The 16918-nt window shown below is 42.9% G+C and overlaps 2 protein-coding genes across 2 annotated transcripts; both read right to left on the bottom strand.

Annotated features, from left to right (window-relative positions):
• Positions 1 to 728: 728 nt before the first annotated feature.
• On the bottom strand, positions 729 to 1955 carry LOC138630896 (urocortin-3-like). Its single transcript, XM_069715532.1, has 2 exons — positions 1870 to 1955; positions 729 to 1513 (listed from the first exon to the last, which is right to left on the bottom strand). Exon 2 carries the CDS (start codon positions 1499 to 1501, stop codon positions 1124 to 1126), a length of 378 nt encoding a protein of 125 aa, XP_069571633.1. The 5' UTR covers positions 1502 to 1513; positions 1870 to 1955; the 3' UTR covers positions 729 to 1123.
• An 8804-nt stretch (positions 1956 to 10759) lies between these two features.
• On the bottom strand, positions 10760 to 16553 carry uqcrc1 (ubiquinol-cytochrome c reductase core protein 1). The gene is made up of 13 exons (XM_069713140.1): positions 16431 to 16553; positions 15188 to 15328; positions 15001 to 15087; positions 14736 to 14865; positions 14269 to 14467; positions 14028 to 14107; positions 13805 to 13920; positions 12821 to 12964; positions 11989 to 12149; positions 11793 to 11878; positions 11616 to 11704; positions 11388 to 11463; positions 10760 to 11290 (listed from the first exon to the last, which is right to left on the bottom strand). Exons 1-13 carry the CDS (start codon positions 16491 to 16493, stop codon positions 11226 to 11228), a joined length of 1437 nt encoding a protein of 478 aa, XP_069569241.1. The 5' UTR covers positions 16494 to 16553; the 3' UTR covers positions 10760 to 11225.
• Positions 16554 to 16918: the final 365 nt, after the last annotated feature.

Below are 16918 nucleotides of genomic sequence, written 5' to 3'. Positions count from 1 at the left end.
ATACTAAACAACCCCATGCTTCCTATTGCTAGCTCTGGCAACAGTAAAATGTAGTTTTATAAATAACTGGCACCATTTGAGTATTTTCTGGGGTTATAGAGTTTTTGTGTTGCTCAGCAATGTATTAGTGGCCTAATTGATTTATATATACTGAATTTTAATGGTAATTTGTGTGTTTGTAAGTTATAGTGTTGCTTATTAGAAGTGTTGCCTATTGAATGTTTTCTATTATATTTGCATCTATTATTAAAGCTGCAGTAGTTTGAAGTGACACATGAAATAAGTCAAGGTCATGACCAGCGTAAAACAGAACAGACTCCAATGGAAATCAGATGAGCAGTTTATTTCACTCTGTTGCCTCACATTTCATGCTCGGTGTAGGAGCACAGATGAATCACGCCGTAGATATTAGTCTGATCTAGAGCAGATAATGCATTCAACTTAAAATAGCTGTGACTTGTTTGCCAAATTCATCAAGTAATAGTGAACAAAGGTCTATAGAAGGGGTCTGTTCTTCTTTCAGAGGTCAATATCCTGCCCACGTCTTTGTCCTGTTATCACATATCAGACCCTGCTGTGGGTGACGCAGGCTCATTTGACTCAGGCCCTTTCATTTTTACTTTACGGGCTGCTGCTGCTGCTTGTAATTATACTAAATATGCCTGATATCAGTGCAGAAATGAATTAGACTTAGAAATAAATATGGTTATCATATTGGATTTAATTGAACAACCCTTTCTTTAAATTCAAGATTACACATGCAAACACAAGAAAGAGATTTGCGAACCAGTTTCGGAGTTGGGGGTCACGAATCTTCGAGCTTTAACTTACATTGTTTAACGTTGTTTGCATTGTCTTTTTCAAATGATTGTTTAACATCAATCGATCTATTTATTAGTATTTCAAGAGTCTGTCTATGTGAAGAATGAAGTTATCTAATAAATTATTTAGTACAAGTATAAAAGTAAAGCAGATCTAAGCTCTAAAGGACAGACACTGACTGCAATGACTGCTTTAACCTGAACTAACATTGTTTCTAACCAGGTGTCGGTACCACAACGTGTTAACTCCTCTGTGAGGTGAGATTTTCTTTATCAAGCCTCCAGACAGCTCCCAGAGGCTTTCATTTCCTCTTGCCTATTCGTGCCATCAGTTCTGCATTGGCTGCCGCCTTGGTCCTCATGTCCTGGTTCTTGGCCAGGTCTATGAGGACGCTGAGGATGCTGGTGGGAACATCGAGGGACAGGGCGAAGCGGGACCCCTGCTGGGCTCTCTTTGGCACCTGGGACGCAGGGCGTGGGGCTCGTGCTTGCCTGAGCAGCAGGTGACGCTCTGACTGGAGCAATGAGTTCAACACGCCGCTGCGGTTCAGGATGTCGACAGCCAGCATGTCCTTCTGTGTGTCCTCATCGAGTCTGGTAAAAGCTGGAGCGCCCCGGTGGCTCTGAACACACCACGGCAGCAGCAGAGCCAGGCAGAAACACACACGCACACTTTTCATGGTCAGAACTGTCTGCAGGGAGAGAAGCAGCATTTCAACTCCATATTACACAACTGTGACACCGTGAGGCTTCAGTCAGTGACCGTCACCAAAAGAATGTAGTATTCATCACGAATAACACCACAATATTAGACTTACAATTCAGTGTTCCCTCTTCATGCACAGAACAGCTTTTTAAAAGTAACTTTGATGTTGTGGACAGAAAAGTATGTTAAAAGAGCTAAACAGAATGAACAGTTTTCTGTAGAGAATTCTTCTAAATATTTACTTACTTGTCTCTTAAAGTATCCATTATTTTCCACTAAACTATGCAGCATTTTCTGTCATATTTGCAGATAAATGGGGTCACAATTGTAATCAGTACTTACTCAGTGTCACCACTGCGAGAAGTAGGTAACTTGACAGAAAGGCACTTCTCCCTCCTTTGTTGTAAAGCAAGCAGTTCTGGTAGTGATCTCTTGTCCCTGTCCCCCTGATCTCCTGTGATACTTTGATCTTCTGTCTCGACGCTGCTTCTTCTTCTTCAGCTGCTGGAAGAGCAACCTGTGAGGCGCGCAGTCGGATGTTCAAATGGACCTGACAGTCGGCGGCTCGTACACGTCTTCGTCTTCAGCCACTTGGGTCCTCGCCGTGACACTGCCCCTTCCCCACTCGACTTATCTTTACATCTCTACACCCCATCACCCTCCCCTCATTCCATCTCATTTCCTTTGCACTCATTGCTGTCTTTCTCTTTCTAAAAATAACACAATGGTAATCACAATAGCTTGCCTATAATGAAATGGATAGTTGCCTCAATTTGGAGTCAAAGCACAGACCCCAAGCCCACTTCCAGTCAAAAGTTAAGAATGTACAAGCTGCAAGAAAAAAAAAAAAATCTTTTATGTTTGACGAATATTGATATTTGTTCCATATAGTGTTTATTTGCTTGTCTTATTGAGTTCATGTTTTGACACTATCCAAACATATGGCATGTTTATAATAAACAGTCAAAGCAGCTATTTTTATGTTATTGCAGCCATTTGTGTTCATTTTGGTCTCTCTCTAATACTGTCTATCTAATTTCTTTGCATGTGCACATTGATGTTATGGTGCATGTTTGGAAAGCGGATGCGAGTTACAAAGATCTTTCATTAACAAAGTAAAATTAAACAGAGGGATTGTAAATGATATCCCTCAGTCAGTGGATTGTTTCTGTAACTACCAAGCACCCTTCTGACTAAGGAGCATCAAACCTGCTGGCCTAAAATATATCAGAGTAGTAACACCATCAGAAAGAAGCAGCATCTTTGAACAAATATCGAAGTGAAGAAAAGTAAAATTAATTCCCAACCTTATCTCCAAGGATCATCACGATTAGCACTGAAGAAGACACAACTTTCACAACACATTAAAACTTACAAAAGCAGTCAGCCTGTGAAAACTTCATGATTTTAACCTTAAAAGGAAAAGAGTGCTTCACTAGGAAAATAACAACAAAGGTTGCCCCATAAAAAGTGACCCAGATATGCAACTAGAGAGACTGCAGACTGCTGAGTGCAAATGGTGACAAACAAAATTAGGAATCCTTTACGATATAATCATACAATATACACTTTACAAAATACCTTAGGTGTAATAGAAATTACAAAAAGTCCATTAGAACCAAATCCATTTCTAACAGAACAGAAGCACAGAAGCAATAAATCTAAGTGATATTTGACCCTGATTTGAATTTGTAAAGGGTTTAAAAAACAACATTTCTGCTATTATTCTCCAAGCTACTAGAACATCCCTCAAGAAGATCCGAGAGAAGCTGAAAACACAGATATATATAAATGAAAACTAAATATCCATTGATTCAATCTGGCTTTCTTGTGGTGTTTTATCATTTTAGTATAAAAACCTATCATCATTATTATTCAAGTTTATATTTTTTTTTTAAAGATTTACCTGTTTTACTATGACAAATAAAATATTATTTTGATTGTGAATATTAATATTATTATTAACCATTTATAGTCCTAACTAGCCATCTGTTAACTTTTTGCGGGGTTTTGGTATGCATTAGTCACCAATCCATTTTTAACATCCTACTTTTTGGCAGTAATCTGTGAAGCACTTTGAATTACATTTCATTTGTTTAAAGATGCGATATAAATAAAGTTTTATTCAATTAAACAACCTTAAGCAAGTGGTGAAAGTGTGCTACGTGCCATGAATTTCATGCAAGCACTGTTTTAACGCTTAAAAAAAACTAAAACATTTCCTCTTCACCTAGCCCGACAACAGACACATTTCAGACACGTCTACGTCATCATCATCATCATCATCATCATCATCATCATCATCATCATCATCATCATCATCATCATCATCATCATCATCGCACAAGTATCACAGGGAGAAAAATTAATTATCATCTTTAGTGCTCATAATCACCACATATTCTGCAACATTCTTCCACTTAATGTGATTTTAATTCTACATGGTGCCACAAACTGTGGTAACATCATTTGAGGCTGCTCCAGTTTTTGAAACAAAATTTGTGTTTCATCAAAACTTTTTCTGTGGGTGTCAACATTAACATGACAGGCATTACCGTGGATCTAAATATTACTACAGATTCTTTTCACTGATTTTGTTATTATCACAGTCATGTTTGTGTGTCTCCTTGTGTGGAAACCTTGCATGCTTTTTAAGTACTGCATAGAAAAATTCAAAATGCTTTGCATTGCACATCTTTGGAATTTGAAGGAATATATCTTATAAGTAGACAAGTCTGTCTATTTATAGAACACAGAGGAGGAGAGTGGGGATGTATTGGACACAGGAGCAATAACAGAGAGAGCCCTGTAGAGAACAACATGGAGGAATAGGCTGTCAGGCCCAAGAGGGAGACTCAACAAGATAAAGCCAACTTCACGTCCTGAGTCACCTCCAGTTCAGCCCATCAAAGACTTATCCTCATCTGACTAATGATATGAATATTACGAGTACAGCATGATTACAATAGTTGAGCCCTCGAGGGCCTAGGGATTACGAGCCGTCTCAGTTACCCACAGATAAACAAACACGAGTCACACAAATGTCATTCAGCAGCACACAGATGCATTGGGTCGTACCAGCAGAATTATTGGCACAGATTCATGACGCAGAAGAACACATGAACCTGAGGTGATTTCATCTCTATGATTCAAGATAGGAGATAGGCCCATGTCACAGCAGGTCCTACTTTACATCTCAAGTTAAGCACTGACGTAGACTGTAGGCACAGAATGCGATGTGTCAGAGCATTTTAATTTCATCAGTGAAACCTGATATCAACCCAGCTGCTCTGCCCACTTAAGTTTGCAATATGTTTCAGCTCTAAAGAAAGGCGTTAGTCTGAAAAGATAAGAGTACAATAGAAGAGGACATTATTTACGTGGGCAAAGTGTAGGTCTAAAACTACCCTAAACCGAGCCTAGTGCGAACCCACTTAATTTCACTGCGTGAATGCATGGGTCTGATTTACGTCCTACGAGGTGTAGACCTCGGGTTCATTTTAGCCAATCAGCTCGCGCCAAAACCAGCCGACACTCTGCCACCGCTGCAACTATCTACCGTGTCCACCAACGTGTTTTTTCCTGAGCAGAGCATACTTTTAAAATTGTTTTTAATGACGAGGCGTTGAGTGTTTATTCTGCACTGAGCGCTGAACGATCAGCGTTTCTTTCCGGTCAGGAGGTGGTGGATTTTAAGCAACCTGGAGACAGTGGCCAGCTGCCTCCAGTTGCTCTGATGACTCCACAGCCAATCCAGGAATCAGTGGTGCTGGATGACAGAAACAAAGCAAAGACAGCTCACAAGCCCGAGTAGAGGCCCATGGGGCAGTAAATTAAAACGATTACACGTTATCCTTTAGTCCTACTGTAAAATCTCTCTCCACGGCAGCCACACTACCTCCCCATTACTGTGTTTACATAAGAAAAAATAAAAATAAGTATTAGCAGCAACTGGTTTATCTAAACTTTTTTAAGTGACATTGTGATCTTATGATAGGATTATGAGGCTAAAAGCTTTTCTGCATCACGTGCAGGTGAAATGTTGGACACAAAGTATGAATTTGTTGCTTAAGTAACCCACACTGTGTTAATAGAAGACTCAATATGCTATGGACCAGTGTCTAGATTCGTAAGGGAGCAATTGTAAGGAGATAACAGACGCAATAATCAACTGGAGCCGTAGGGTTACGTTCACCTGCAATGTGTAATAAACTTCAACAAACAATAAAACATTAAACTATTTACGCTCACATTTTAGGTTCAACATATGCAATACTTCGTGCATTCAAAGTAACAATAACTGCTTAGCAGCTCGAAAACAACACTCATGAACTCTGTTATCAATTTTACAGGTGATGAAAGAAAATTGTCTAGTTTAGAGTTCCCTGGATCCAAACGTTAAAGATGATTCCATGTTGAGTTCATAACAGTTTTTTAGTCAGATGGGTCGAGTCAAGTCAGTTTAGTTCAAAAGAGGGCTCTTTGGTTCAATAAAAAAATAGTCCGAGATGTCCTACCACACTGGTACACTCGGATGAATTAATATTAAATAAACAAATTATTTAATTAAATTATTACACGTTATCCTTTAGTCCTACTGTAAAATCGTTCCATGTCAGCCACACTACCTTCCCATTACTGTGTTTCCATTATAAGAAAAAAAACTATCAGCAGTAACTGGTTTATCTAAACCTTTTTAAGTGGCATTGTGATAGGATTATGAGGCTAAAAGCTTTTCTGCATCATGTGCAGGTGAAATGTCGGACACAAAGTATGAATTTGTTACTTACAAGTCATATATGATAATAATAATGTTTGCATAATAATTGCAATATTTGCAATAATTAGAGGTGAACTTTTTTGTGGCTGTAACAGAGAGACGTTACAGTTCTTCGGCCTGCACTGTAACCACTGAGCCACCGACACACTTCACTATGAAGAATATGTACTTCTCTATAGAGACACAGCTACACCAATTATGAAGGACCACAGAATTTATTGAAGTTGTTACAGGTTATTCAGCGTCCATTTTGGGAAACCGTAGCACCCAGAGAAAAACCCACGAAAACGCCCTACCCCCGAACTAAACACTAACTAAATACTAACTAAACACGAATGAAACACTAACTAAATACTAAGTAAACACTAACGAAACACTAACTAAACACTAACTTAACACTAACTAAATACTAAACACTGTACTTCTACAGTGCCTTTGTGCTCTTTGACAGAGGTCCTCACAAAGATAGATGTACCAGCAGGTGTGTGTTTTCAATGAGCCTGCTTAGATGTTTGTACTTGCGGCGATGTGCTGGTGTCACGAATTTCTTAAACTGTCTCCAAAGAGAGACTTTAGCTATTTCAGAGACTTCTGCTGGAGTTGCGATCTCTTCTGGAGTCGAGATCTCTTCTGGAATCGAGATCTCTACTGGTGCCGAGACTTCTTCTGGTACCGAGATCTCTTCTGGTGCTGAGATCTCTTCTGGTGCCGAGATCTCTTCTGGTGCCGAGATCTCTTCTGGAGTTGAGCCCTCTTGTGGTTTCGAGAGGTCAGGATTGTGGTTGCCAGGTGTAGAGACCGTTGTTACGTCGTCCTCTGAAGTGGACCCCTGTGAGACGACCTCGGGCTGGTGGTTGACTGAGTACTTCAGCTGCTTCGTTAGCTCCTTCACCTTCCTTTTCAGAGTCTGATTGTCCCCCATCTGGGCTTTATGTGTGATGGACAGTTCAATCTGGAAGTTGTTCTTGTCCTCCAGTGTCTTTATCAGCTCCTTCAGCTCATCATAAGTGACGTTCTCCCTGCTGGCCTCTTCCTGCTGGAGTTCGGTGTTCTCCAGTCGTGTCTGGAGTTGTTCAGCCCTCAGCTCTTCCTTCAGGATCGCAGACACAAGCTCCCCTTTGATTTTCTTCATGTCACTGGACTCAACCAGACACTCATGTCTGGAGGACCATCTCAAGTAATCGATGACGTCTTTGTACCATCTCACCTCCTTTTCATAGCAGAGTCTCGTGTGCTGTTCCTTTTGAATTTGCATCTCTATCACACAAATTCTTTTCCAGTCACAGTATCTGTTGTTGTCGGCCATATGTCTTCCCCTTTGCTCCTCTAGAAGACTGTGGTTGATCCTCTGCAGGGCCCTTTTATGATTGCCCACCTTCTGTTTCAGATACTCCACCTGTTTAGGATCGTTTTGTGGCGGTCTTGTCTGAACAGAAGTAGCAGGGTCCTGGGGCTGGACATCTCCCTGGACGGCCCTCTCCTCTCCTGGCTGGGTGGAGGGTTCCTCGTCCTTGTTGCTGCTGGCTTCATGGAGGATGGCTGTCAGCTGGTCACACTTCTCCTCCAGAGCCTGCTTGTCCACCTCCTGCGCTTTAATTTTGGTGGACAATTGAAGGCAGGAGTTGGTCTTGTTGTCCAACTGCTTTTTCAGGAACTTCAGCTCATGCAGTGTCTCGTTCTCCCTGCTGACCTCCTCCTGCTGAAGTTTGATGCTCTTAATCTCCTTCTTGAGGACGTCAGCGCTAACCTTTTCCATCTGAAGTACACACACAAGTTCCTCTTTGCTTCTCCTTGTGATGCTGGACTCAGCCGGACTGTCAGCTTTGGAGGAGCGAGTCAAACCTTCAACGATGTCTTTGTGCCTCCTCAGCTCCTGCTCACTGCGGAGTCTCAGGTCTTGCTCCTCCTGCAGTTGTTTCTCCACCATGCACAGCTTTTTCCGGTTGTAGTGTCGTTTGCGCTCTGCCATTTCTTTCATCCTGTGCCCCTGCTGTAGACGGTCATTGGTCCTGTCCAGGACTCTTTTATGGTTCTCCACCTTCTGTTTCAGATAGTCCACCTCAGAAATGCTTGGAGGCGGTGTTGGCTGAACAGAAGCGGGAGCAGCAGGGTTTTGGGGCTGGACCTCGCCCTGATCTCTGGTGGAGGGCTCTGTGTCCATCTCATTGGTTTTGTTGCTTCCCTCAGAAATAGCATCTGCAAGGTCCCTCAGCTTCTTTGTCATAGCCTCGATTACCTGGTCAAAGTGTAGGCGAAGTTGCTCCTCAGTTACAATTGATTTACTTTGGATCTGATTCTGGATTTGTTCCATTTCTGCTTCTAATACAATCAGTTCTCTCCTGGTTGGTTGTTCGCTACTTGTTTAAGTCACTTTCCACTGTTCTTGAGTCTCAAATACTGTCTGGTGTGTGTGTGTGTGTGCTGACGATTGGTGTGTTCTGACTGTCTGCTCCTACTGAAAGTACATGGAAAGTGGGTGTGACAAGTGGGAGTGGTCTACTAGAATCCTTTGATCGTAAACAAAAGCAATTGTGACATCACATGTGATGTCACATGGGTAGTCACATGTCACGTGACATTCCACAACACTAGTGATTTGTGAATTTGAATAAAACCAATCTCTTAATTCATCCCTGCTGTTTATTTTCTTTCAGAATCAAGGCCACAAACAGCTTCAGCAGAAAAAAATTCACCTCTAAAGTTCCATGAAACAGTAACAGACCCACTTGAAATAAATCATGATTTCCAATTTTTTTGCATGTCTGTCAAACTTAAATGTTTCAGATCATCAAACAAATTTAAATATTAGTCAAAGATAACACAAGTAAACACGAAATGAAGTTTTTAAATGAAGGTTTTTATTATTAAGGGGGAAAAACAATCCAAACCCACATGGCCCTGTGTGAAAAAGTGTTTGCCCCCTCCTGTTAAAACACAACTTAACTGTGGTTTATCACACCTGAGTTCAATTTCTCTAGCCACACCCAGGCCTGATTACTGACACACCTGTTCTCAATCAAGAAATCACTTAAATAGGACCTGCCTGACAAAGTGAAGTAGACCAAAAGATCCTCAAAAGATAGACATCATGCCGAGATCCAAAGAAATTCAGGAACAAATGAGAAAGAAAGTAATTGAGATCTATCAGTCTGGAAAAGGTTCGAAAGCCATTTCTAAATCTTTGGGACTCCAGCGAACCACAGTGAGAGCCATTATCCACAAATGGAGAAAACATGGAACAGTGGTGAACCTTCCCAGGAGTGGCCGGCCGACCAAAATTATCCCGAGAGCGCAGCGACGACTCATCCGAGAGGTCACAAAAGACCCCACAACAACATCCAAAGAACTGCAGGCCTCACTTGCCTCAGTTAAGGTCAGTGTTCATGACTCCACCATAAGAAAGAGACTGGGTAAAAATGGCTGCATGGCAGAGTTCCAAGACCAAAACCACCGCTGAGCAAAAAGAACATTAAGGCTCATCTCATTTTTGCCAGAAAACATCTCGATGATCCCCAAGACTTTTGGGAAAATACTCTGTGGACTGATGAGACAAAAGTTGAACTTTTTGGAAGGTGTGTGTCCCGTTACATCCGGCGTAAAAGTAACACCGCATTTCAGAAAAAGAACATCATACCAACAGTAAAATATGGTGGTGGAAGTGTGATGGTCTGGGGCTGTTTTGTTTCTTCAGGATCTGGAAGACTTGCTGTGATAAATGGAACCATGAATTCTACTGTCTACCAAAAAATCCTGAAGGAGAATGTCCGGCCATCTGTTCGTGACCTCAAGCTGAAGCCAACTTGAGTTCTGCAGCAGGACAATGATCTAAAACACACCATCAAGTCCACCTCTGAATGGCTGAAGAAAAACAAAATAAAGACTTTGGAGTGGCCTAGTCAAAGTCCTGACCTGAATCCTATTGAGATGCTGTGGCATGACCTTAAAAAGGAGGTTGGTGCTGGAAAACCCTCCAATGTGGCTGAATTACAACAACTCTGCAAAGATGAGTGGGCCAACATTCCTCCACAGCTGTAAAAGACTCATTGCAAGTTATCGCAAACGCTTGATTGCAGTTGTTGCTGCTAAGGGTGGCCCAACCAGTTATTAGGTTTAGGGGGCAAACACTTTTTCACACAGGGCCATGTGGGTTTGGATTTTCATGAAACATGTTACATACATCCGGCGTGGTGAGATGATACATCTGATGTGTTTTGCGAGTGGGCGTGGCCAAACGGCTCGCCCTGGCCCCCTGCTGGAGACAGGAAACGAGACAAAAATAGCAACTTTAAGCGGGGATATGCGGTCCCTCGCGCGCTGCACCTCGGGGAGATGGCTTCGGGGAGGAGGCGCGCGGGAGTGCGAGGGCCCATACATCACTGCTTGCAGTTTTAATTTGTATTTGATGTTTTGAAAAATGACCCACCATGTATGAATGGGATAAAACACTCCACAAATGTTTTAGTTTTTTATTTTTGTCGGAATGACAGCTTCTTTTATGTACAATAGTGGACAGACAAATTATAAATATAACTCTAGCTCCATGCTGGTTGTATTCAGTATTGGCTGTATCGTATCACTTCGATGACGTTTTAATATTCAAGTCCGTCCTCTCCCCACTCCCCTCTAGGGTCGGGATCAGGTGATGAGTACCTGTTTAGTACAATCAATATATAACCAGAGTGTAATTTCAAGACCAATATTGTGCAGACTGGTTGCCCCCGTGATGACCAACTAAAATCAATGAGGGAAGGATTAAAGCGGGAGCAAAGAGAGGATGGAAGGCTGCCTGTGCTGTCGCACCACCGTGCAGACAATCCTCAGGTGTTCACTCTTGCAGCAATGATGGGACGAAGGTGAAGTACGATTGAAGAAGATGAGGAGCAAATGTGGGACACACGGAGCAACGCCACAACTTATCTTAAAACCTGAGCCAGTACATGGCACTGCGCATTCTGTTGTAGTCGGGTAACTGCTCGATGGGGCCTGGAGGGGACAAGCAGGAGGGACACATTAGAGAAAAACCCCACAGTGTGGGTCCTGACTGTGCTGCAAAAGGAACTGAAAGCAGAGTAGAACTCACCAACACCTGCCACAGCAGGACACTTATCATAGATGTATTTGGAGCAGATGTCGCGCACCATCCTGGGAGTCACAGCCTGAAAGGAGAGACGTGGAGTAGGTCAGAACTTTTATTGTGGCGACAGATTCGAAGACTTTTAGACAGTTTTGAAAAGCCACTGCCTCATGCTGTGAAGGCAGAAAGTCTCCCGCTGTTTTTCTGTCAGTTGTACAGGCAGAGTGTCCTTACATCGATCCGGGCGTCCCACTCTGCCAGAGGAATACGCCGCCCATAGTTCAGGATATGTCTGCCGATGTCATCACAAATTGGTGTTGTCCCTTGAAGACAAAACATGCACGTTAGCTTGTAATTCATGAGTGTTGTGTATGTAAGATTGCAGGGATGCAGCACAGACACATTACGTACCATTGAGCTGTCCAACCAGGCTGGCCTTCAGAGCGTTCTTGCCTCTGGCTACATCACTTTCTGTGACTGTGGTGCACAGGTTCATCCTTAAGACGCACAACAAACAAACAGAGTAAACATGTCAACTTCAAATTAACTGGGGTACCACATGTCCTCCATGTCCAGTATGTGTCTTTATCCTGGCGACATTACTGACCAGGCGTTCTGGGACCAGTGCATCATGTCATCGATGTGGTCCTTATCGGTCACAAAGTGGATGCCCAGCAGGCCGGTGTCGCTGTAGGATGAGTGGAAGGCCTGGAAGCTGTGACACAGGTTTTCCTCCACTGCCAGACGAGCCAAACGGCTGCTCAGGTGCTGCACACGACAAGAAGGAAACGACTTGTTCTCCTACTGTTCTTCAGTATTTTGACAAACTTGATAAAAAATATTTTATTTATTACCCATTTCTGGCCTGACCTTCAAAAATATTTAAAGTTCAGCACTATGTCTGCTTAATCTCTATAACACAATCTCCTTTCTGGATTCAAGTCTCAAATAACAATAGAAACTTGTCAGCCTCGAATGACACTGCAGCCACTGTTATTAAGAATTATAGAGTCAGGAAGCACACAAATTTGCCAACAGTAGTGTTTCACCATAATCCAAACAAACAGCATGAAAAAACTACATAACTAAACAGAATTGTACTTTAAAACCAATTATTCAAGATTAAATATTACACCTGAAATGGGAGCTTAATGGCTAAACCTGTCTTTCAGCAGCTGCTAGGTACTGTATTATATGTTGTGTTCCTCCTGACAGGTCCGGAGGCAGGGGTGAGAGCCCTGACCCATGTTTACAGAGAACCATGTTCTACCCCTCCATAATGGCCACTCAAGAAATCAAAAACCTCGAGTGGGCAAAGCTTAAAAGGGGATGATTTAATTTTTGGACATATCACTGTGACAGTTTCATCATTGCTGCTTTTCCTAAGCATCATAACCAAAAACACAACAGTGGAAAGAGAATATTTAATTTCCTCCAACCTTTCCACCACCGTAGGTGAGGTCATAGCTGCCGATGATGGAGTTGGCCACCATGAGGGGCACGATGTCTGGACTGGCAGCACTAGCACCCTCCACAGCGATGGCGATGTGCGCCAGAGGCAAAGCATCATCACGCATACGGATCTGAAGAGAGGCACAAGGGGGAAAGGACAACAATTTACCATGACTGAGAACACAATATCCATACACATGCGGTCACCAACCACCATTAATCAACCAAAGAGAAAAAGAACATGTTTACTGCCCCCACTAAAACATGTGTGGTGCTGAGAGATTAGATGCCAGAGTACAAATAGGAAAACCAATTAAAGACGACTCCAGCTGTCAAAAAGTTCTGTGAGGTACTTTTTCCATAAAAAAAAAAAAGTAAAAATAAAAAATTGACCAAAAAAATGAGGTGCAGTTTAAACTCTTTCAGGTTAAACTAATAAATCTACCAAAGCTATGAACAGTCATTTCAGAGAATACCACTGGGCAGACAATCTATCTGTAGATCAACAATCAATGATAACCTTTGCCAACAAGCAAGGTAAGTTTGATGAAAGATGTGCAGCAAACAGCCCTCATCTTAAAGATTACAGCTAAATACATGTCTCTCATCAGCTCAGTCAAAGGATCATTTTAGAAGTTTGAAGCCTGAGTTTACATCGTGAGTGAATTGGTTTCTGTCTTTGTTTGCGTGAGTGTGCAGTGGTCGCAATAGTCTAAGAGTTCCCAGTGAATATGGAACTGTATTTTTGCTTAAATGGCAATTTCTACTCTGAAATAGAAGTTGGTTCACTTCACGATCATCTGGTTATCCATTTAAAACTGAAATCCATACGGCCATATCTCACACTAAAGCCTAGTGTAAACCTCCCCGTAGTTCATATTAACAATTTACACACACACACACACACACACACACACACACACACACACACACACACACACACACACACACACACACACACACAATCTCACCTCACTGCCAGTGAAACGGCATGGTGATAACACAGGGACGGCATCTCCCTCGTATTCAAAAGACACTCCGCTGAAGTGAGTTTTGGCCAAACCAAGCAGCTCCTCATGGTTCACACCTGTAGTGGAAGCACATCAGATCAAAACTAAGCCATTCCAGGAAAGGTAGAAGCCCAGGCTGCCTGAGTGACGCCTCACACTGTTTATCAGGAGGAAGAGGACTTACCTCCAGCAGCAGCCAGCACCATGCGAGGGGCTTTATAGTGGCTGTTGATGTAGTCCACTAAGTCATGGCGGGTCAGACTCCTGCAAGCGTTGAATGTGAGGATCAGCATTAATTCAGACATTTTTGCCGTAATGTTAAACAATAACTATTACCATTACCGTATTGCACTGCTTTAGCAGTAGTTTGCTTTTGACGAAAGCAGGTCTGAGGCAGTGATTGATCTGAATGCAAGTCCTCCTACCTGGCACTGCTGGAGGGGCCCAGCACACTGTGCCCCAGAGGAGTGCCCTGGAAGGCTGTGGCATGCAGCAGGTCCAGGCAGACTTCCTGCAGGTTGCCCTCAACTTCCTCGAGCTCACGCAGCACCACGCCCCTCTGCTGCTCGATATCTGCCTCATTCAGCGAGCAGTTCTGCACAACCTCTGACAGCAGCTCCACGGCTGGGAAACACAGGAAATATAGTTGTTCACAACTAAAACGCCAACATGCCAACACTTTGGAAAAATATTAATTACCAACCCCTACAGTGTAAAGCCAAGTATTTCGGACTGTGCGACAGAATGCAAATGTGTTGTGCATGATTGTGTGACTGATTTCATCGTAGAAAAACAAATACATTTTTGTTGACATGGATGTCTTTGAAACCAGATTATTATCAAAACTGGATAATAATCAGTTCATTTCACTTCTTCTCAGAACTTCTTTCACCTTTAGGCAGGTCTTTGGCCAGGGTCTTCATGTAGTATGCAGTATGTTCCCGGGAGGTGTAGGCGCTCAGGTGAGCACCCATAGATTCCACCTGCTGCTCCAGAGCTGTTTGAGGATGCTTCTTGGTTCCCTGCAGGGTGAGAAGAGATGTGAATGGAAGGAACTGCGTAATGCGAACATATGGAACTTTTTAATATATATCCTAATAACATTCAGGTTAAGTTGACGAAATGCCCTGCATGAGATTTAGGGTCTTGAAGCATACCTTAAAAGCCATGTGCTCCAGGAAAAAGCCTGCCCCATTGTTCTTCTCACTCTCATAGCGACTGCCGGCACTGATCCACAGTCCAACCTGTGACAGGGAAGAGAAATGTTTGAAGTGCAAATGAGTGGTATTAAAATGTCATCAGTCATAGTTTAAAAAGAAAAATAGCCTATTAATGTGCTCTTACGGTGCATGTAGCATGTCCAGTCTCCTCAGACGCAACCCTCAAACCATTATCCAGGGCAGTAAGACTGGTTTCAGGGGCTCCCACCAGGCTCTGGGCGTAGCTGACTGAGGCCTGTCCACGCCGCAGAGACAGCAGGATGGGCTAAGAGGGGACAGATTAAAATCTTTTATTTTTTTTTTATTTTGTACATTTCAAATTACTGTTAGAACCACTTTCATATTTTATTTTTTTCATTTTTGTAATATGAAGACATGTAATATACATTTATTGCACTGTACCAGTAAAAGTTGAAAGATTCATCTTTTTTTGTTGCAGACTGCTGCTCAATTCAAATGACTGTTTATATTCTTACAAGCAAGATATGTTATTTGATTTACTGTTTCATTCTGTTCCGACTTGATTGAAAACAATCAGGCATCTTATGTCCCTTATAGCCTACGACAAGGCAATCCTTTTTTTATTTGTATTTTTTTTTAAATAGCAGCACACCCTGAATCAAAGGCATGACCTCTGGTCACGGGGTCCAGAGAGGAAGCTGGGTGCAGTAACTGGGTAACAGGGGACTTCACTGGGTAACAGGGGACTTAACTGGGTAACAGGGGACTTAACTGGGTAACAGGGGACATCACTGGGTAACAGGGGACTTAACTGGGTAACGGGACTTAACTGGGTAACAGGGGACTTAACTGGGTAACAGGGGACTTCACTGGGTAACAGGGGACTTCACTGGGTAACAAGGGACTTAACTGGGTAACAGGGGACTTCACTGGGTAACAGGGGACTTCACTGGGTAACAGGGGACTTAACTGGGTAACAGGGGACTTAACTGGGTAACAGGGGACTTCACTGGGTAACAGGGGACTGACAGTGTGTCCGGATCAGACTGTTTTGAATGGTTTTAACACGCCGCTGTAGGTCGTTTAGCGTGAAAGCAAAAGTACACAGTGGAACAAGGAAAACATCACGGCTGCCCGAAGACGACCGAAACAACCACCAGCTTATCTGAATAACACACGTATAAAACTGAACGGTTAGTTGTTAAATGGTTGTTTTACGGCGCACTGCTTGATTTGGTGATTGACCTTGCGTTCACTGCTCAGCTAACTAATGCTAACCCCGCGTAGTTCCGGTACGGCGGACGGCTCGCTGGTTGCTCAGAGACCTGAACCAGTGACCGCGGAGGGGGGGGAGGGCATTCACGTCACAGAAAGTCTTCTTGCTGAGCCATTTAATATATACTTACACTGCGGGATTTGGCGAGGGCTTTACCCACGGTACTCCCAACTCGGCACACGGACGCCGCCATTTCTTAGCTCTGTCTCAAAGTAGGAAAGTGCTCGGCTGCTGTCGCGTCGTCTCTTCTTCGCGTGGAAGAGTGCGTCACCGCCTCAGCTGGGAATGATCGCCACCTACTGTTCACTTTCTGTTATTGAGGGAGGGCTCTGCGAATGAGAGTGTTTACTTTCTGTTTCTGGTATGCAACATGAGCTATAATGAATACATAAACTAAAGAATGAAAAATGTCCAGGTCTACTTACTCTCCTCGTGTCATACAGTTGCTTCTTGTGTTTATCCTTATGTTTGTTTTTCTATGATGGTCAGCAGTGTTATCAGATTTCAGGACAGCTCTGTCATCTGCTGCACTGGATTCTTCATTTTCATAATGCAAATTCTTGTATTATTTGCCTTCTAAATGTTTGCCCTGAGCTCATGATCCCCTCCCGTGCATTA

The sequence above is a fragment of the Brachyistius frenatus genome, unplaced genomic scaffold, assembly GCF_029030835.1.
Source record: "Brachyistius frenatus isolate BFR_SWC_R1_liver_20210118 unplaced genomic scaffold, ASM2903083v1 Contig_4, whole genome shotgun sequence".
Taxonomy (NCBI): Eukaryota; Metazoa; Chordata; class Actinopteri; family Embiotocidae; genus Brachyistius; species Brachyistius frenatus.
This window is presented reverse-complemented; position numbering and strand designations above follow the sequence as displayed.